This window comes from Pongo abelii, chromosome 5 (genome assembly GCF_028885655.2).
Source record: "Pongo abelii isolate AG06213 chromosome 5, NHGRI_mPonAbe1-v2.0_pri, whole genome shotgun sequence".
Taxonomy (NCBI): Eukaryota; Metazoa; Chordata; class Mammalia; order Primates; family Hominidae; genus Pongo; species Pongo abelii.
The window spans coordinates 165,065,516-165,086,660 of record NC_071990.2 but is presented as its reverse complement, the minus strand read 5'-3'; the positions used below and the strand labels follow the sequence as shown (position 1 = coordinate 165,086,660).

The following is a 21,145-nucleotide window of genomic DNA, read 5'->3' as shown; positions in this document are numbered from 1 at the left end:
AGGCCGGGAATGGATTCTCTCTGCCCGCAGCTTGCTTTCGGCCCAGTGAAGCTGATGTTGAGCTTCTGGCCTTCAGAACCGTGAGAGAACACATTCTGTTGTTTTAAGCCACCAAGTTTGTGGTCATCTGTTACGGCAGCCACAGGAGACTAATATGGGCAGTGTAGGATGGAGTCAGAATATGGCCGGTCTATGTGACTCTAAACTCATGTTCTAACACTTATGTTGGATGATTAGTCTAGAAGTGATGTATGGAATGGAACAAAAGACAAAGCTAGAGCAGTGAGGTAATGTAGGAAACTCTGACGGTTACCCACGTACAACCAAGTATTTGAATGCATGTGAATTATAATGAACATTTCAGTTACATTTTTATTCAGTGTTGCAATGAACAGGTAGGGATAAAGGAGAACATCTCCAAGCAGGGTCTCCAACCCCCAGGTCACAGAGTGGTACAGGTCCATGTTCTGTTAGGAACCGGGCTGCAAAGCAGGAGGTGAGCAGTGGGCGAGCACACATTACCGCCTGAGCTCCGCCTCCTGTCAGGTCAGCAGCGGCATCAGATTCTCATAGGACCATGAACCCTATTGTGAACTGCGCATGTGAGGGATCTTGGTTTCTTGCTCCTTATGAGAATCTAATGCTTAATGATCTGAGGTGGAGCAGTTTCATCCTGAAACCACGCTCTCCCCTGTTCATTGGAAAAATTGTCCTCCACGAAACTGGTCCCTGGTGCCAAAAAGGTTGGGGACTGCCTCTCTCGAGTTAATTACCATCCTAGGAGATGGGTTATCACAATGATAGAGTGTCCATTTGGGGGCAGAGGTGGCAGATGCGCTCCCCATGGTTGTGAACAGAGCATTCTGAAGCTTATTCTTCAGGAGCCCGTTTGTGACCCTTGTTCTGGTTCTTAAGTTAGAAAAACGTCCAGATCCAAGCTGAGGTGTTAAACAAAACAACATTTAAATTGCTTTATAATTCAGATAAGTATCACAATGTGTAATTATAAAAACATTACTGTCAAATTGATGACAGGTTTGTAACTCGTTTTAAGTTTTCCATATTTGGAACTTGGATCTGCTAATGCCCCAGGCGGCTCCGACAGTCTCCCCCACTCCTTCATATGTGCTGTCGTTCTGGGCACAGAGCCTCTGAGCCAGGCGCTGAGGCTCAGGTAGAGGAGAGTCGGAAGGCTGAGCCGTGGCTTCCTCACCTGTAAAACGGTGAGCTCAGTGCCATGCCCCTTGCAGGGCTGTAGTGAGAAGGGAGCATGAGAATATTTGCAGGGAGCCCACTCAGGGCCTGCTCCAAGCTGCAGGGTCCAGGCAGTGCGCTGTGGCGCCAGGCCGGGCTGTGGGGCCAGCTCCTGCCATTCCCCGACGGAGTATCCCGGAGCAGTTTCTCCATCTGTCAAACGTGTCTCTCTTAGGGCTCTGAGGATTAAATGAGTCTACACGGATGCAGCCCCTGGCACCAGTAAGCACTTTAGAAACACCAGCTATTATTGCTGTCACTTGGAGTGTGGCCGGGTGGATTTGGAGCTCCGGATTTGGAGCACGGCGTATTAGGGAGCAGTGATGGTGTTCTCGAGAGCCAGGGCAGTGTTGGGGGGACGGAGAAAGGGTCGGAGAGCAATCCCTGTTCTTGTCGCATGGGAAATCCTGGCGCTCCCCTTTGAACGGATGGAGTTCTGAGGATTTGGGTGGGTTCGTTCAGCACTGCCTCAGCATAAGCCTGGATCTTTATTTTGTTTAAAATGCCGGAGGAATAAAACGATGCCGAGGACTGGCAAGCGAACAATAAAGCAGGGCAGGGAGGTGCAGTGTTGGGAATATATTCAAAAAGGGAAAATCTAGTATGGTCAACGCAAACATTGTAGGTCATGGATAATGATGAAATTTAAATTCATCTCCAAAGTCTGTGTGACATTGGAAAGAATGGGGAGACTTACGAATGAGGCATCGTCAGCTTCCATAAAACAGAGCTCATTAAACAACTGTGATTTCAGACATGGACTGTGATAGATAAGGCTTCTCCAGACAAAACGCCTATTTCATGTTTCAAAAATACTGCTAGCTGCAAAGCTATCACAAAATCTCTGTGCTTATTTTTATATCTCAGAATAGTTAAAGTAAAAAATGCATTTGGAAACATGGCTGTAAATAGGAGTTCCGTTTAAACTATTCCTCTTTTGAAACACTGATGCATCCAAAGTCTTTATATTTGAGGAATCTAATAGAACCCAGAATCTTTCTATGTCGTTAACGCATTTAGTATGCATTTAAAATGAAAACAAAACAGGAACATTTCCAATCTATTCAAGATATTTTTATTCATCGCATACGATTCTCTTTAGAAAGTATTTAGTTGAATAAATTATTCAAAACCAAGTGTATAGATTGGCATAAAATGGATTTTGCACTAGTTCATTCAGTAATCCCTAAATTGGCAAAAAATCAAGGTGTAGTACAACAGTTTCAGTTATAACTATGAATAAATTTAAGAGATTATGTTACAGAGGAAATCTAAGGATTGTAGTAAACAGCAAAGTGTTTTTAAAAAATGAACCCTGAAACTAACGAAAGCTGTGCAAATCTTTATGGAAAAAATTTTAAAACATGAATGAAGTATAAAAAATTCTAAATTAATGGAGATATGCACTTTGTTTCTGAAGGGAAAATTCAATCTCTTAAACATGGCAATTTCCCATAAACTGATCTGTAAATCTAAGCAATTCCAAAAAATAATTCCAGCAAGATTTTTAAAATGGATCTTGACAAGCTGATCTTCAAATTCAAATAGAAACACAAAGGTTTAAGAACAGGTCAGATAATTTTGAAGGAGATGGAGGGACTGTATACCTGTAGTGGGTAAAACAAGAAAAGCAGAAAACACATGCACAAAGGGAAACTTCACATCAGAGAGAGGCAGAGCAGGGAGTTAGGGTGGTGCTGTCAATAATCAAGATTGGGACAATGGCACTACTATGTCAGGGAATGGAGGGCTGTCTTAATCAAGGTACAAAAACCCGAAACCACAAAGGGAGGATTTTGATGAATCTAATGACATTAAACTTAGAATCTTATTTTTGGAAAAGACCCAATAAATAGGCCAAAAACTAAAGTCTGGAAACATATATAACCAAACAGTAGTATTCGTAATGAACAAAGTACCACAAATTGATAAAAAGTAGATACATAACTCAGAAAAAAATGAACAAAGCATTGAAATAGGCAATTTTTAGAAAAGAAACTCGATTAATACAAGAAAAGATGCTCAACTTCACTAGTCATTGGGAAAAATGCAAATTTAAAGATACATCTTGCACTTATATGTTTAACAAGGATTCAAATGTTGGGCATTTACAAGCGTCAGCCAGCTTGTGGAGGGATGCGTCTCACACACTACCTCTGGGCTTGTAGATCGGAGAGCCATTTGGCCACATGTAGAAAAGTTAAAGATATGATGTACATAACCTTCAGCCCAGCATTTCTACTTCTAGGTATTTACCTTAAAAAACTCCAGCTCACATATACTAAGAGAAATGTGGAAGAAGATTTCCTGAATCATTGTTTATAATAAAGAAAAAGGAGAAACATTTAAAATGACAATCAAATAAATGGATAAATTGGGGTATATTTATGCAATTACACTAGTTAGTTATTAAAATGACTTAACTAAGGCTGGGTGCTGTGGCTCATGCCTGGAATCCCAGCACTTTGGGAGACAAAGGCAGGTGGATCACAAGGTCAGGAGCTCAAGATCAGCCTGGCCAATATGGTGAAACCCCGTCTCTACTAAAAATACAAAAATTAGCCAGGTATGGTGGCGTGTGCCTGTAGTCCCAGCTACTTGGGAGGCTGAGGCAGGAGAATCACTTGAACCCAGGAGGTGGAGGTTGCAGTGAGCCGAGATTGTGCCACTGTACTCCAGCCCAGGCAACAGAACGAGACTCTGTCTAAAATTAAAAAAAAAAAATGACTTAACTAGAATCACAGGTAGAAATACACATCTCAAAGTAATAATGATGCATAAGAAAGCATGTTGAAGAATTATATGTACAGTATTATTATACTGTTCTATATCAAATTCACAACGTGAAAAATGTATTGTTTATGGTTACAGATATATATACTGAGGGTAAAAAAGTATGAATGTGAATGATAAAGAATGAGTTCAGGAAACTCATCACCTCAGAGTAGGGAGGAGAGGTCAAATAAGTACAGGAGGGGTCCACAGGTGGTGTTGGTGTTACTCGAAATGTTTTTTTCCCCTTAAGAATCTTGTGAAACAAATGTGGAAAAACTGTTGAGATTTGATAAAGTTGATTGGTAGATACACAGGGATTCATAGATCAGACTCAATGTTTTTCTAGATGCTTGAAATATTTAAAAACATATATTAGTCCATTAGTAGTAGTTGTTGTTAGGTAGGTACTAAGGAAAAGAATGTGATGTGCTGCAATTCTAGGAATTGAAGCTTTCTCCTGTTATTTTACATTTTCTGAAATTAGGATGCACCTTCCAATTAAGATGTACATTAATAGAGTATTTTTTTCCCCTTAAAAGCCATTATAAAATTGATGGCATGTCCTACAGTTCTTGCTGCTGAAGACATCAGTGTCGGTCTGTGGTATCCTTCCTCTAAATATGTGTCTTTTAGTATAGAACTTTAGTATAGTACAGAACATGAAGTTGCTTGAGGCCCTGCACTTAGAAGGGCTCTATGTGTGGCTTAAATCTCTTCACTGCCCATTGGAGACAGAATTTTGGTGAACCATAGTGTGCAGAGGTCAAGGTAAATGTGTGACATCTCCTACTGAGTAAGCAGGGGTACTTACAGCCCTGAGATGCCAAACTTTTCATTTGAACCAGAACTTGCTTTGAATGCAGAAAGAAGGCAATGGCATTCTAAGAAACATAGTGACCGATGAACCCTATCATATCCTTTCTTACTCCTGTGCTTTTCTTGTTGGAGCCAGCAACTGAAGCAGGAAATGATGACATGGAACAGAAGGGAAAGAGAGGGGACCCCATAGTTCTTTCCCTTTCCATTCTTCCTTATTCATCAGTAAGCTGAAGGTAGAATGTGTGAGTCTTGAGAAGTGAAATAAAAACAAGTGAACTGGTTTTGTGCAACACGTCTGCTGTTCTTGCAAGAACAAAGTGCATATGCACATATATAAGTTACGAAATTCAAACTGTGTAGTTAGTTTCAGTGACTGCACGTATGAGTTAGACTGTGTTTTAAATGTTTGTGTTTAAAATTGGAATTGCACAATATTAAGATGAATGGTAAAATTCATGCCAATATTTAAATGTTTAATTTTTCTTAGAATGCAGCTAAATAGCAAGTAAAAAACACTATGACAAATTGAGAGACTGGGGAAGAAAGAAAAAAGCTTTGTATTTTAGTTAGTAACATTGCTTTCCTGCTCTTGAATCAAGAGCTCCACATTTCCATTTTGCACTGGGCTTGACAGCTTTGCAGCCCAGCCCTGCTTTATAGGCAAGACATACAGCATCTCTATGCTTGTGGCACAGACTCGGTGGACAGGCAGAAACAGAAATATGTCTCCTGCCAAGAGAATGAAGCTGGAAAATGAAGCTGGGTAATAGGCTTCTCTCTAGGGGTGTTTCAATAACATATTCCCCACAAATGATCTACTTCTGTTTTAGGAAGATTTAGCATGAATCAGATTTCTTTTGCTTGGGGATTATACACAAAAAGCCAACTAATTATTCTTCTCTTCCATGATAAACATCAGGTACACATTTTTCCTTGATGCAGAGACTTGTAGTTATTGATTAAAATTCAGCTCCACTTAATCTTGAGTGTTTGATGAACTACATTTCCCAGATTCCTGCACAGTGAGGTGTGGTCATGTGACTGAGTTCTAGCCAATGGAAGAAGTATAAGTGATACATACTCCTTCCAGACCTGGCCTATTAAAACCTCCTCCACAACATCAACCTTGTGACTAGAATCATGAGGCCACATGTCCCTACAACTGCATGGAGCAAATCCTTCTTCTCCCAAGTCATCTGCACCTGACCAATACTGGCCTATTAACCTGAAAAATAAATCAACTTACTGATTCTTAAGCCACCGAAACTTGGTAGTATATTCTGTTACTTTGGCATAGTCTAGCTTAACCTAACTCATACACTGTAAATATCATGTGGACAAAAGCAGCCAATAAAAATTACCTAGAAATTACTCTCCCTAATTCCCATGACTTTTCTTCTTTACTAATTCTTGGGAACACCTTTTAAAATTATATTTTTCTAGTGCACATCCAATTGATGTTATTTGAAGTCCATTTGGAAGTGAAATAAAGCTTTTGACCCCACTTGCAGGAATCTAAATTGCTATTAAATATAAGTAAGAATTATTTAGGTATTTTTCTTCTGGATTTAATAAATGACATTAAGAGCTCAATTTTTTTTTATTATTATTATACTTTAAGTTTTAGGGTACAAGTGCACAATGTGCAGGTTAGTTACATGTGTATACATGTGCCATGCTGGTATGCTGCACCCCTTAACTCGCCATTTAGCATTAGGTATATCTCCTAATGCTATCCCTCCCCCCTCCCCCCCACCCCACAACGGTCCCCAGAGTGTGATGTTCCCCTTCCTGTGTCCATGTGTTCTCATTGTTCAATTCCCATCTATGAGTGACAACATGCAGTGTTTGGTTTTTGTCCTTGCGATAGTTTACTGAGAATGATGATTTCCAATTTCATCCATGTCCCTACAAAGGACATGAACTCATCATTTTTTATGGCTGCATAGTATTCCATGGTGTATATATGCCACATTTTCTTAATCCAGTCTATCATTGTTGGACATTTGGGTTGGTTCCAAGTCTTTGCTATTGTGAATAGTGCCGCTATAAACATTCGTGTGCATGTGTCTTTATAGCAGCATGATTGACAGTCCTTTGGGTATACACCCAGTAATGGGATGGCTGGGTCAAATGGTATTTCTAGTTCTAGATCCCTGAGGAATCGCCACACTGACTTCCGCAATGGTTGAACTAGTTTACAGTCCCACCAACAGTGTAAAAGTGTTCCTATTTCTCCACATCCTCTCCAGCACCTGTTGTTTCCTGACTTTTTAATGATTGCCATTCTAACTGGTGTGAGATGGCATCTCATTGTGGTTTTGATTTGCATTTCTCTGATGGCCAGTGATGATGAGCATTTTTTCATGTGTCTTTTGGCTGCATAAGTGTCTTCTTTTGAGAAGTGTGTGTTCATATCCTTTGCCCACTTTTTGATGGGGTTGTTTGTTTTTTTCTTGTAAATTTGTCTACACACTGCTTTGAATGTGTCCCAGAGATTCTGGTATGTTGTGTCTTTGTTCTTGTTGGTTTCAAAGAACATCTTTATTTCTGCCTTCATTTTGTTATGCACCCAGTAGTCATTCAGGAGCAGGTTGTTCAGTTTCCATGTAGTTGAGCGGTTTTGAGTGAGTTTCTTAATCCTGAGTTCTAGTTTGATTGCACTGTGGTCTGAGAGACAGTTTGTTATAATTTCTGTTCTTTTACGTTTGCTGAGGAGAGCTTTACTTCCAACTATGTGGTCAATTTTGGAATAGGTGTGGTGTGGTGCTGAAAAAAATGTATATTCTGTTGATTTAGGGTGGAGAGTTCTGTAGATGTCTATTAGGTTTGCTTGGTGCAGAGCTGAGTTCAATTCCTGGGTATCCTTGTTAACTTTCTGCCTCATTGATCTGTCTAATGTTGACAGTGGGGTGTTAAAGTCTCCCATTATTATTGTGTGGGAGTCTAAGTCTCTTTGTAGGTCACTCAGGACTTGCTTTATGAATCTGGGTGCTCCTGTATTGGGTGCATATATATTTAGGATAGTTAGCTCTTCTTGTTGAATTGACCCCTTTGCCATTATGTAATGGCCTTCTTTGGCTCTTTTGATCTTTGTTGGTTTAAAGTCTGTTTTATCAGAGACTAGGATTGCAACCTCTGCCTTTTTTTGTTTTCCATTTGCTTGGTAGATCTTCCTCCATCCTTTTATTTTCAGCCTATGTGTGTCTCTGCACGTGAGATGGGTTTCCTGAATACAGCACACTGATGGGTCTTGACTCTTTATGCAATTTGCCAGTCTGTGTCTTTTAATTGGAGCATTTAGTCCATTTACATTTAAAGTTAATATTGTTATGTGTGAATTTGATCCTGTCATTATGATGTTAGCTGGTTATTTTGCTCATTAGTTGATGCAGTTTCTTCCTAGTCTTGATGGTCTTTACATTTTGGCATGATTTTGCAGCGGCTGGTACCGGCTGTGCCTTTCCATGTTTAGTGCTTCCTTCAGGAGCTCTTTTAGGGCAGGCCTGGTGGGGACAAAATCTCTCAGCATTTGCTTGTCTGTAAAGTATTTTATTTCTCCTTCACTTATGAAGCTTAGTTTGGCTGGATACAAAATTCTAGGTTGAAAATTCTTTTCTTTAAGAATGTTGAATATTGGCCCCCACTCTCTTCTGGCTTGTAGAGTTTCTGCTGAGAGATCTGCTGTTAGTCTGATGGGCTTCCCTTTGTGGGTAACCCGACCTTTCTCTAAGAGCTCAAAATTAATTCATGAGTTGAGTATAGCTCCTACTGAGGAGGTGCGGGAGTGGGTTATGTCTCAGGGTCTTTTCCTGGCTCTGTGGATCACATGCTTGTAACTGTCATGGTCTGTGTTTCTGCTCTAAGCAGGACTGCTGACAGCTTCACCGGGCTATGACTAGGCTGTATTAACCACAGGGCACACGCAAATTGCTCAAAGATTCTTAGAGGAAACGGATATAGAAAGAATCACATTCTGGGTGTCGTATTTCAAGTAGAAGTTGGGAATCAAAAGGGAGACTTGTTCTCCTTCACCTTATCAATAATGATTCCTGGCACTCAAATTTGGATTCTTCTTTACTTCCTTGCAAGAGATTATTTTATGGTGCTAGGACTAGAAAGTTTGTTCTGTTTCTTAAAAAGGTGACTGATTAAATTTACTGATGAGCAAATTCAAAGGAATGCTATTAAAAAGTCATGTTAAATAAAATATGTATTTATTAGATTTCTAGTAAGTGGCATAAATAAAACCAGCCAATCTTGTCAAAACAAGTTTTTTCATCTTAAATAAAATAAATCTTATTTTCAGATCTATAGATATTTAACTTCATGAGTATATTAAAATTAATATATAGTAAGCTAGTATTATAATGAATGTATTACTTATATTCAGCTAGACAAACCAAATCACATCTTTCTGAAATAACGCCACATGCAGTCAAAGCTGCACACAAATGGCTACACAGTAGTTTGAAGATGAGCCATGTTACTTATGACTAAGTTTGGGTCTTTTAAAATAAAATTAATGTGACATAGTAAATGAATAAATGAAAAGATTCAACATGTGCCTATTGAACGCATTTTATGGGTAAAGTATTGTGGTAGGGGTTATGCAAGGGAATGAGAGGGTTTTCAAAAAATAAGTCAAAGTTTACACGACCCTTGTGTAGAATTTTACACATCTAATAGCACGCTCACGTCTTAGCCCGTTTGATCCCTGCAACACTCTTCGGTGGTGAGGGAGGTAGGATCGCTCCGATTCACAGCTGAGGGCTCTTAACATTCAACAGCCGCGGTGTTAGTTTCTTACAGTTGTTGTAACGTACCACAAACTTGGTGACTTAAAACATACCACAAACCTGGTGACTAAAAACAAGTGTCTCACAGTGTAAAATCAAGGGCTCAACAGGGCCACCCTTTCTGACGACTTTAAGAGAAGAATTTATGTGTCTCTCCAAATTCTGGTAGTTGCCAGCAATCCTTAGCATTTCTTGGCTTGAAGCTGCATCGGCCCCTCTCTGTGTCCATCTTCAAGGGGCATTCTTCCCTGTGTGTGACTGTCATGTCATCTTCCCTCTGTGTGTGACTGTACCTTCTCTTCTTTTTTTTTTTTTTTTTTGTTTGTTTGTTTGAGACGGAGTCTTGCTCTGTCGCCCAGGCTGGAGTGCACTGGTTCAATCTCAGCTCACTGCAAGCTCCGCCTCCCGGGTTCACGCCATTCTCCTGCCTCAGCCTCCCGAGTAGCTGGGACTACAGGTGCTCGCCACCAAGCCTGGCTAATTTTTTTTTGCATTTTTAGTAGAGATGGGGTTTCACCATGTTAGCTAGGATGGTCTCGATCTCCTGACCTCGTGATCCACCCGCCTCGGCCTCCCAAAGTGCTGGGATTACAGGCTTGAGCCACCGCGCCCAGCCGACTGTACTTTCTCTTCTTAAGAGGACACCAGTTGTATTGGAATTAGGACCCACTCGACTCCAGTAGGACCTTATCTTAACTAATTATATCTACACAATCCTATTTCCAAAGAAGGTCACATTCTGAGGTTCTGGGAAGGACATGGATCTTGCAGGGAGACTTTTCAACTCAGTACACCCACCTGCAGTGCTTCTGGCTCAGTAAAGTTTCCCTAACTGCTCCTGGGCCAGATCAGACAGAACCCCAGGCAAAGGGCCCGCTAAGTGCAAAGGTGCTCTGAGTCCATGGACGTGCTTGCTGAGCCTGGCAAGAGCAGGGCTTGTGGGAGGAGGATTAGGTATGGGGGAGGGGCCCAGTAGTGGGAGATGATGCTAGAAAGGCACGTTGTGCCCAAAGTGGGAAAAATCTTTGAAAACCACTGATAAAGTTTTGACATTATCGTGCAGGGTCATTGAACGGTTTTGCACAGAAAAGTGGTGGAGGTGGTGCGGTCAGATGCTTCCAAAGACTGGCTAAGAGCTTGTTCAAGTACTTGAGGTTAAAGGTGACACACATTCAAAATAGGGTACCAGAAAAGGAAGTAGGAAAGAAAGGAAAGAATAATGACATAGGAAGGGCAAAGTGGGAAAAAATTAGTTCCTGACTTAAGGCCAAGGGAGGAGGAAAAATAAAGTGAAATAGCCAGATGTTGGGCCTAGAAGACCAGGAGAAAGGAGGGTTCTCTGGACAGACGCAGGGAAACTGGGTGTGATATCCAATGCAGTTTGCTAACATTGTTCAGCATCCTCCACCCCCAAAGGTGCTCAGTGCAACCACCTTCATTCCAGTGGGATACACACAGTCAAGGCACACATAGGACTAAGTGGCTTTGTGGTTATAGAAGTGACGATGCAGCCCTGTTTTCTTCATTGTTCCCTCATTCCTTATCTAAGACAATGCTTATTTTGCCTTTGCCATTTCTCCTTTTACTTCTTTTGTCCCACTATGTCCCCAGGAACCATAAGAGACACATGAGGTACACTTTTCTTTGGAAAGCACTTCCTTTGCCAGATTGGTGTTAATCTCTCCATCTTTCTCTTTGATTCCTTAATTTTCTGGAATGATCCACCCCTTCTAATCTTGTTATTTTTCCAAACAAGCTCTTATAATTTGCCAATCACTGTTTTAAGCATTCAGTAAATATAAACCCATTTAATCCTCACAGCCAAACCTACTGTTATCCTTATTATGTAGATGAGGAAACTGAGGGACAGTGTGAGGTTGGATGCCTTGGCCAAGGACATACAGTCGGAAAGAGGTGGAGTCCGTGCTCCTAACCACTGCCACGCTGCCCTGTGATCAATAGGAAGATGGAGGCTGCTGATCAGGACAGTGTTTGCTTATCTCAAAAACCTGGGCGGCCACTGGACACAGAGTACTGTGTCACCTCTAATCATAAGAAAACAAGGAACATGCTCAACATTGAAATGTAGGCACTGTCTAGAGTGGATGACATGTAAGGAATAGAACGACTCTTGATGGAATGTGAGACTGGGGTGTTTGTGCCCTGATGGTGAGGGCTGCAGTCTCATTCCTTCATCTCTCACCTGGTCATCTTTTTGCCCAGTGGCAGGTACTCAGGTACTGTACATGCCATCTGTTGGATGAAGTCACAAGAAACCTGGGCACATAAAAAACAACAACGTCCTGTGACGGGACTAAATCTGGCTCCAAAATGATTGACATAATATCAAAGCAGTGGTTCTTGAATTTGAATGCATGTGCTAATCGCACTCAAATTGTTTAAGTGCAAATTCCAGACCCTTCCCCTACTTCCCCCCACCCCCCACCTTTCTCATTTAAGGAATGAATGAGAATCCTGGGGCCTAGGAAGCTCTATTTGTAAATGAGAACAGTGATTCTAACCCAGTGTGTACACAGACACATTTTAAGAAACTGTTAGAGCCTGAGTTACCACAATCATCAATGGGTTTTTGGTGTTTTCCTCAATATTTTGAGTTATTTTTAAAATATTGAGAATTCTCTTATACTTAACATTTAACACATACCACCTAGGTTTCTACCAAAAAAACCAGATGGATGAGATATATATCAAATCAAATTTTTTCATTGGGCTTTTTTATTATACATTCTTTAGAATATATGTAAGGAGCAGTTACTTCTGGAAACTTGATGATATGGAGCAAAAATAGCTTACTGAGCGGTAAATGGATTCCAAATCTTTATTTAGTTGGAAACTTTCCCATTAGCTATCAATTTTGGGTGAGTTGTTCTATGCATAATATGTACACAGTTTTGGCTAAATGAGAGTCTGAGATCGTGTCCATGATCATCCTAATGGCATGCATCAGGCAAATCAGGCACAATTCTGCGTGAACAATCTGCCAGTGTTTTAAAGCCTCTGAGGCTGAATATCACTGCACTAACCACTTTAGGTTCCATTTCAGCAGTAAATTAAGTTATATAACTTGCATGAATATAGCTCAATTTTTAAAAAAACTCAGCCTACAGACAAGAGAAATGACAAAGGCATCCTAAATTCATTTTCTACATGATAGACATCTATAATGGAGCCTATCAGTTTCCATCAGAATACCAGACCTTACACAGCCAGACTGCAGCAGCGGCCCTGGTTGAAGGTATTTGTATTTCGTTTCCTAATATACTTAGTGCCTTTAAGTAATCAAGTTTTCTCCTGCTCAGCTACTTCTGACTAGAACTAAATTATGATTCTTTAGGAGGATGCTTAAACTCATTTTCCATTTACAACTGAGGGCAATTTCTCAGCCCTGCTTCTTGTTCCAAAGAAAGCCTAGATTAATATCCTGAGAATTAAGCTTTTGCTGTACTTCCTCAATTTCATCCAATTTTAAGTGGCTTTCCTGAGTATAGAGAATCATCTTCTTCAATAATCTCACCAATTTTGGTATTTTAAAACAATTACACTTTAAATTTAAAAATCTTCTGGAAATTGGAAATTTTGAAGCTGTTTGAAAAATAATAAACCGCAATCAAGGAGCAAAGAAATACCTTTAAAAATACATAGTACATATTCTACAGTTCCTGTTATGAGATGGATTACAAAAACAAGTGAGACATATTAAAATATATATTTCTGCCAAACAAAAGATACAATATTTCCACTGGATCTGTTAATTTATAAATAATCGGCAGGCTGTCATCAGGCTAAACTGTGCACTCTGAGCTACAAGTGTGTGTGGAAGTTATGGCACATCGTGTCCTGATGACATGGTGAGGCTCAAATGACAAGACTTTACAATAAACTATTTCCATAAATGTAAAGATAAAGACTTCTTCATATATGACAGAGAGCATACACACTTTTCTAGGTGTGGTCAAGCCTTTTGCAACTTCAGTGTCATGACTAACCTAATTCTATAGCCCAGGAAGGAGAAACTAACAAAAATTAATCCAATTGAGGGTATGCAGTTATAGGCGACCTGAAGATTCTTATTTAACAATAGCGAACGTGAAGGACACAGTTATGCGGCGGACCTAGAGAGAAGCAGTGGACAAAACAGACAAGTCTCTCCTTCGTAGGGCTTCAAGTCTCAGCAGAAGGAAGCTACAGCTTGTTCTCTCTCCATGGCAATATTAACTGACAAAATACCCATTAAAAGCACAGGCTATTTTCCATAAGTGGCATGAAAAGGCTTAAGCAGGAATAGGCCAAGGCAATTTGTCCTTCGAACTTCACAATTTGACAAAATGTCATAATTGAAACAATACTTGTCTGAAATATGATGCCTTCGAGAAAAGTTTCTGTTTTTCTTTCTGCACCCTCCGGGAGAAAGAGTCAGAGCTGGGCAGAGCTCTGGAAATGACACCACTTTTGTTAAATGTTAGAAATGGCACTTGCCACTTCATTGACCCTGTTGGCATTTATTTACATAGTATAAAAAAAAACTGAAGGCACTATTAGGGCTAAAGTCTGACAATTCCTCAGAGTTGTACATGTGTAATTGATGCTACATAGTCAGTTCCCAGCTACTTAGCGATGAAGAGTTGGGGTGAGAGGTGGGGAGGGGCTCAAGAGCACTTGACCTGTGTGTCCACCCTCCCTCCAATGGCATCTGACCTGGCCAGCAGCGCTACCTGGGTGCCTGGATAGACTCCCCCTCAGGTCAACAACTGCCAGCAGCTCAGAGTTGAGCAAAACAAGAAGAAATGTGAACACCATGGGCCTTGTGGACTTATAGCACCTTTGTTTTCTTTTCCTGTCTATCTGGATCTGTGGCATTTTGCTTTCATAATTATTCTGGGTTTTTATTTTTAAAAATCTAAATATATTCACTCTTAATAGGAAAGGTTTATATGAGGTTATTTGATTTTCACCTCTGCAGTGCCCTTTCAGATTCTTTTGCCATTGCTCTCTTTGCACGCTGTATTTTAATTTAATTAAGTATGTGTAAAAGGAAGGTGAAGCTTGAAACACTGGGTGTCAGAGAGACAGAGAGAATTATTGTGACCTGTCTCAACCGCATTTGCTCTGTTCCTTTTGTAAATGCCCTCATAAATACCAAAGACAATCTTGGTTTCAATGTTGTGTAAAAATAAAATGCCACAGAAATTAGTTCTGTGAAATGAACAGAAGTGGGAAGGCTCATCTAGTGGGATTAAATGTATTCAACAGGTGTTCCATGGGTGGTTCTAGTGTTTGGTCTCAAGGTCAGCCGTTCCAGCAAAAGGTGAAAGGCTTGATTCAGGGGTTAATGAGACAATTCTTTGCATATGCTACTGAGTGAAATTGAATGCCATTGTATTTTGGTATCTTATAAATGAAAACATCATTTGGCATACTTTGTTTGAAACAAAAATCTCTCATCCCAGCAATCCCCTGACCCCCAAAGAATCATCACAGTTAGGTGCCTGTTCATCCAATCTTTTTCCTATGCTGTTACTAGGATACACATAAGTGTTTTTGTATGTATGTACACACATACGGACACACAGACCATCTGTCAGATAAACGTAGACAGCTCATTTTGATCTGCAATGTGTAAGCGTTTGTATGTATATGTACATGTTTTATGTTACAATAAACTGTGCTCCTTTTTCCTAAGGCAGAACATATGTATCATTTGATTAAAATGCTGCACAGAAATATTTACTATTTCAGAAAATTCAGAAATTTTTACTATTTTGACATCTGTGTTGTTATTTCTTGTGGGATAGTTTCCTAGAAGTAGAGTTTAGGGGTTGAATGGTATACACACTTAGTATTAAAAGAAAGTTAATTATCTTTCAGAAACATCATGCTTATTTGCCTTCTCATCAACTGTTAACAAGAATGTCCGTTTCCTTGGAATTTCATAAAAATTGGAGGTTATATTTCATAGCAGTTTGAATTTACTGTTAGTGAGGTAGCTCATTTCTTCATTGTTTTTGACTATGCTTCTTTTCTGAATTGCTGTTTCTATTGAGTTGTGTGTCTTTTTCTTACAGCTATTTAGGGGTCTTTCATAGGTCTGGGGCATTACACCTTTACTGCTGTATGTGTTGAGATTATGTTGTTCCAATTTGCCATTTGCTGTGCAGCTCTATATTGAGTTTTTTCACGGTATGTGAGTTTTAAGTTTATATTATATAGTCAGACCCATCAGTCTTTTCCTTATACTTCCTAGAACTTGTTCTGTGGTTGAAAATGGCTTCCTCACTCTGAAATTATTTAACAAAATTATATTTTCTTCTAGTACTTTTATAGATTTAATATTTTTACACTTAAATCTTTAAACATCCTTAAAAGTATCTGGAGACTGCTATGAGACATACCTCCTGACTTTATTTTCTTCTAAACGGAGAATCATTTAATTCAATTTCATTTATTAAATAATCTAGTCTTTCCTTACTGATTTAAAATATCACCTTTATTGAATTTCTACATTCCCACATACACTCTTGGAGTTTTTTCTGAAGTCTCTACTGTATTCTTATGACTTATCCTTCCATTGCACAATTGCATTGCTTTGTTTGGAGTAGGGCAAATACTTTTCTCTTCTTTACTTTTTCCTCTCTTATAATTCCAAATATTTCTTTGCTATTTTTTCATGAGACTATAAGTCATGAGATTATATATTTTGAAGGATGTGAAAGACATTTTAAAAGTTTACATGATGCCTATATATAGGGGATTATTTTTGACTGTCAGAATAACAGTTTTTCAAAATTTACAGCCATATTAATTACAGAGCCTACATGAGGCAGTGCAAAGTGCACCCTCCAGCTGTATGGCCTCTCAAAGGCGCCAGCACGCAAGATGCCCTTGGCTTCCCCACTGGCGCTGAACTGCAGCCTCTTCCTTCCTTCGACTCTACGGCACTGCTCCAGCTGTTGTGCTTGTGTGGGATCCCATTCCTGGGGAAATGCTGGACATTTCTTCATAAAATCAGAGGCTCTTTCCTAACCTCCTCAGCCTCTTTTCCAAAAAGTTCTTAAGAAAAATAAAATAAAATAAAATAATGTTATATTCCTAGAGGATTTAAACTAGTTTATAGAATTAACTTTTGTTCATGTGCCCAAGGTCACATGGTTGGCTCCAGAATTTAGAAATTCAACTTAAGACTCAGTAGACAAGGTCTTAGATAATTGATTTTTTTTTAAAGTCACATTCTATATATTTTCCTAATTTAAAAAAACTTAGCAAAGGCCTAGTCAAATTGTTCTGAAGTTGGCCTATACTTCAAATCTCCCTTTACCCCTGGCAACAATTTCTGCACAGCAAAGGAAACTATCAACAGGGTGGAAAGGCCACCTATGCAATGGGAGAAAATATTTGCAAACTGTATATCTGATAAGGAGTTAATTTCTAAAATATACAAAGAGCTCCTACAACTCACTAGTGAAAACTCCCAAATAACCCAATTAAAACATGCAAAGAACTTGAATAGACATTTCTCCAAAGAATGCATACTGCTGCCACTATGGAAAGCAGCGTGGAGGTTCCTCAAAAAATTAAAATAGAATACTATATAAGTGGGCAATCTTACTGCTGGGTATATACCCAAAAGAATTGAAATTGTGATCTCGAAGAAACATCTGCACTCCCATGTTCCCTGCAGCATTCTTCACAGTGGCCAAGATGTGCAAGCAACCCAAATGTCCACTGATGAATGAAATGTGGTATATGCATATGGTAGAATACTATCTTGGCTTAAAAAAGAAGGAAATACTACCATTTGTGACAACACGGACAGATCTGGAAGACATCATGCTAGGTGAAATAGTCGCAGAAGAAGAAATACTGAGTGATTACTCTTATATGGAGCATCTGAAAATAGTCAAACGTACAGAAGCAGACAATAGAACGGTGGTTACCAGTGGATGGAGAGGGGGCATATGCAGAGTTGCTGTTCAATGGATTATCAAATTACAGTTACACAAGATAAGTAAGTTCCAGAGACGTCTTGTACAACATGGTGCCTAGAGTTAACGATAAGGTATTGTGCACTTAAAATTCTGTTAGGAGGGTAGTAATATAGGAGTTATTAAGAAATAATTTTTAGGCAGCTAGAAAGGGTGAGAGTTCTTGGTGGAATTTTCCTATAATAAAAAGCGACCCCCCAAACCATTTCCTTTCTAAAAGAAAGCAACTTGAAAAACCAGGCTGGCAACATTGATATGCAAATGCCGACAGCTAAAAACCAGGTCCACCTGACATGGCGGTCTCTTCTCCTTGTCACCACAGCTGTCATGGCTGCCTCTAGATAACACCACGTGTGCAGGACATCATGGCGACCCACATTTTCATATTAAAAGGCTAGGGTGGGAGGGCCAGGTTGGCTATGTGAATGACAAACCTGGTCAAGCCAATTCCCTGGGCCCTATGCAAATCAGACACCGCCTCCTCCAGCCTCCAGGTATAAACAACTGTTTTTGCTGGGCACACAGGGTTTTTCTCCGTTCGGAGCCCAGCTCCCTCTATACCAGGGAATTGTTTTCTTCTTTCTTGCTTCTTGCCTGATAAACTCTCCGCTCCTTAAAACCACTCCACGGGTGTCCTTGTCATTAATAGCATTGGCATGAGACAAAGGACCCTGGTGTTTCTCCAGTCATTGGAGCTGTATCAGTAGTCTTATGTTAAGTTTCCTTTCCTCACACAGACACACAAAAGGAAACTTCTGGAGATGATGGATGTGTTTGTCTCCTTGTTGTGGTGATGGTAACATGAGTGTATGTATACCTCCAAACTCACCAAATTGTACACATTAATTATGTGTGGTTTTCATATACCAATTTGTCTTAGTCCATTTGTGTTGCTATAAAATAATACCTAAGGTTGGGTAATTTATGCAGAAAAGGGGTTTTTTTGGCTTCCGATTCTGCAGGCTATACAGGAAGCGTGGCACCAGTGTCTACTTCTGGAGCTGCATCTGCTCACAGTGGAAGACGAAGGGGAGCTGTTGTGAAGGGATCATGTGGCAAGAGAGGAAGCGAGAGAGCGAGGGGGAAGTGCCGGGCTCTTTTAAACAAACAGCTCTTGTGGGAACAGTAGGGTGAGAACTCACCCATTACCATGGGGAGGGCACCAAGCCATTTGGAGGGATCTGCCTAACACCCAAACACCGCCCAGTAGGCTCCACCTCTAACAGTGGGGATCAAATTTCAACATGCGATTCGGAGGGGTCACACAAACCAACTATAGCACAATTACATCTCGGTAAAGCTGAACAAATAGAAAAGGAAGTGTGTGTGTGTGTGTGTGTGTTTAAATGTGGTAAAGCAGATTGAAGATGGACAAACACACGAGAACTCAGAAATCTATCAAGTCAAAGAAGAACTTGTGAATTTGTCTATTTTTTTCTCAAGATATTATCTAAACATTATGAATGTACTTATACTAGAAATTTTTCTACTCTTCTCAGTGGAACTAGATACCAATTTAAATGCCCACATTAGGTATCTAATAGTATCAAAATCACCATTAGTAGAAAATGACCATTAATAAGGCGCCCTCTTTTCCTTCCAAAAACTCCTCTGCATGTATAGATTAGCAGCAAAAGAAAAGAAAAAAGAGAGAGAAAAAAAGATCACCGGCCAGGCACAGTGGCTCACGCCTGTAATCCCAGCACTTTGGGAGGCCGAGGCGGGCGGATCACAAGGTCAGGAGATTGAGACCATCCTGGCTAACACAGTGAAACCCTGTCTCTCTAAAAATACAAAAAATTAGCCGGGAATGGTGGCAGGTGCCTGTGGTCCCAGCTACTCAGGAGGCTGAGGTAGAATGGTGTGAACCCAGGAGGTGGGGCTTGCAGTGAGCTGAGATCGCGCCACTGCACTCCAGCTTGGGTGACAGAGGGAGACTCTGTCTCAAAAAAAAAAAAAAAATTACCGAGAAGGATGAAATGAATGCTCTATAAATTTAAAATAAACTTAGGAAAATGAGCTTCTGATGGGTCTGTTTTATGACTGAGAAGTGATGTGAAATTCACATACTAGGTGTACTTCAGAGCAGAGAGGCTACAGCAGTCCTGGATCGGCTGGAAGTGACAGCTGTAAGAGTGATCGCAAACCTACAAGATGAGCCAAAGAGAGTGAGCCCATGACTCTGTGCATCACAGTAGCCCCGAGGTAGACAGATAATCCATCAAATAGAAGTGACACAGGCTAATTTGTAAGCAAAAGGATTTGTAATATTTAGCAAAAATATTTACTCCATAGCACTAAAATATAAGGCAATTGCACTGACAGTCCTGCTTGAGGAATGGAAAAGAGAAGAATAAACTGTGTATAATGCTTTATGGTTTATAAGGTCCTTTATAATATTTGTTCTTCACAACAAAACAATGATCACTTCTATTTTTTGATGAATAAACTGAGGTTTGATGAGGTTAAATATGTGATCCTCAAACCACATTTCAGGCATTCAATCACTACAACAATATCTACTGAATTAACTGTAGCTATTTCTTAAATTTGTAGTGATGTTTTTATGTTATGACTTTGACCATAGAAAATGGAAGAGTATATCTAATAGCTCTTGAATTTAGAACAGCTCCCATTTTTTTCTTTAAGCAACATTTTGCTCTTAAAGTCTCATGGTCAGATGCTTCCTGGCATTTGGCTGGAGGAATGTATAGCTAGGGTCTAGTGAGGTATGGCGTTGTTCCCATGAAAAAGGAATGAGGCCAGGCATGGGAGGGCCTGGGTCTAGCTTATTCCCCTGGCTGACAAGAATCATTTGAGCTCTTTCATGACCAGAACTCATCCAGGGATGCCATGGAGACTGACTCAAACTCTTCAGTTGCAGAATTCTTTGGCTAAAAGGAGTATTATACAGAAGTCCACAGTATGTTTTTTTTCCTTAAAAAGAAAAACCAAAAACAAAAGTAGAACTACTTTTGCTGATGAGGAGAAAGTAGACGCAGATTTCTGCCTTGCACATAGTAGGCACTTAAATGTTGAATAAGTGAATGTCTGTATCTCTGCGGTAACCTCTTGGCTAACTGTGGATTAACTCATCTCATGTCCCGTGGGTCCAGGCTGCCCCTCTGTGCAGTGTGGCTGTCTGGTCTCAGGGCCTTCAAACTCTAATAGGATCCTTTGGGAGCTAAAATGCCTCACCCCAACAGCGCCCCTAAAGGTGGGCATTTCACACACTGAGGACAGAGTAGCTAAGAACACATAAGCATGACCATGTCTCCCGTCTAGTTTATTCATGGGGGCAGATGTGCAGTGGAAACAAGGGAGATCCTTTAAGACTTGTAGTATGACACAGCTGATGCTTCTGGAAGGCCAGCAGGAGTTACAGCAGAGCAGAACTTATTTTCAAAAACAGTTGAATACTAGGTCAGTATTCAAGTGACCCACTATAGCCTTCCCTCTTATCTTATTTCACATAATTCATCCTAGAGCCACACAAAA

At 40.1% G+C, this 21,145-nt stretch overlaps 1 protein-coding gene across 5 annotated transcripts in view; it reads right to left on the bottom strand.

Moving 5' to 3' along the window:
• The window catches only part of PACRG (parkin coregulated), a 592,936-nt gene that overhangs the window by 180,777 nt on the left and 391,014 nt on the right, over nt 1-21,145 (bottom strand). The window contains exon 5 of one of the 5 annotated variants that reach the window (XM_054558791.1): nt 16,135-16,715. The exons of the other annotated variants lie outside the window; for them this stretch is intronic. Coding sequence (XP_054414766.1) covers nt 16,663-16,715 — 53 coding nt within the window. The 3' untranslated portion in view covers nt 16,135-16,662. Of the gene's footprint in view, nt 1-16,134; nt 16,716-21,145 lie in introns of those variants that run through there. 5 annotated transcript variants of the gene reach the window in all.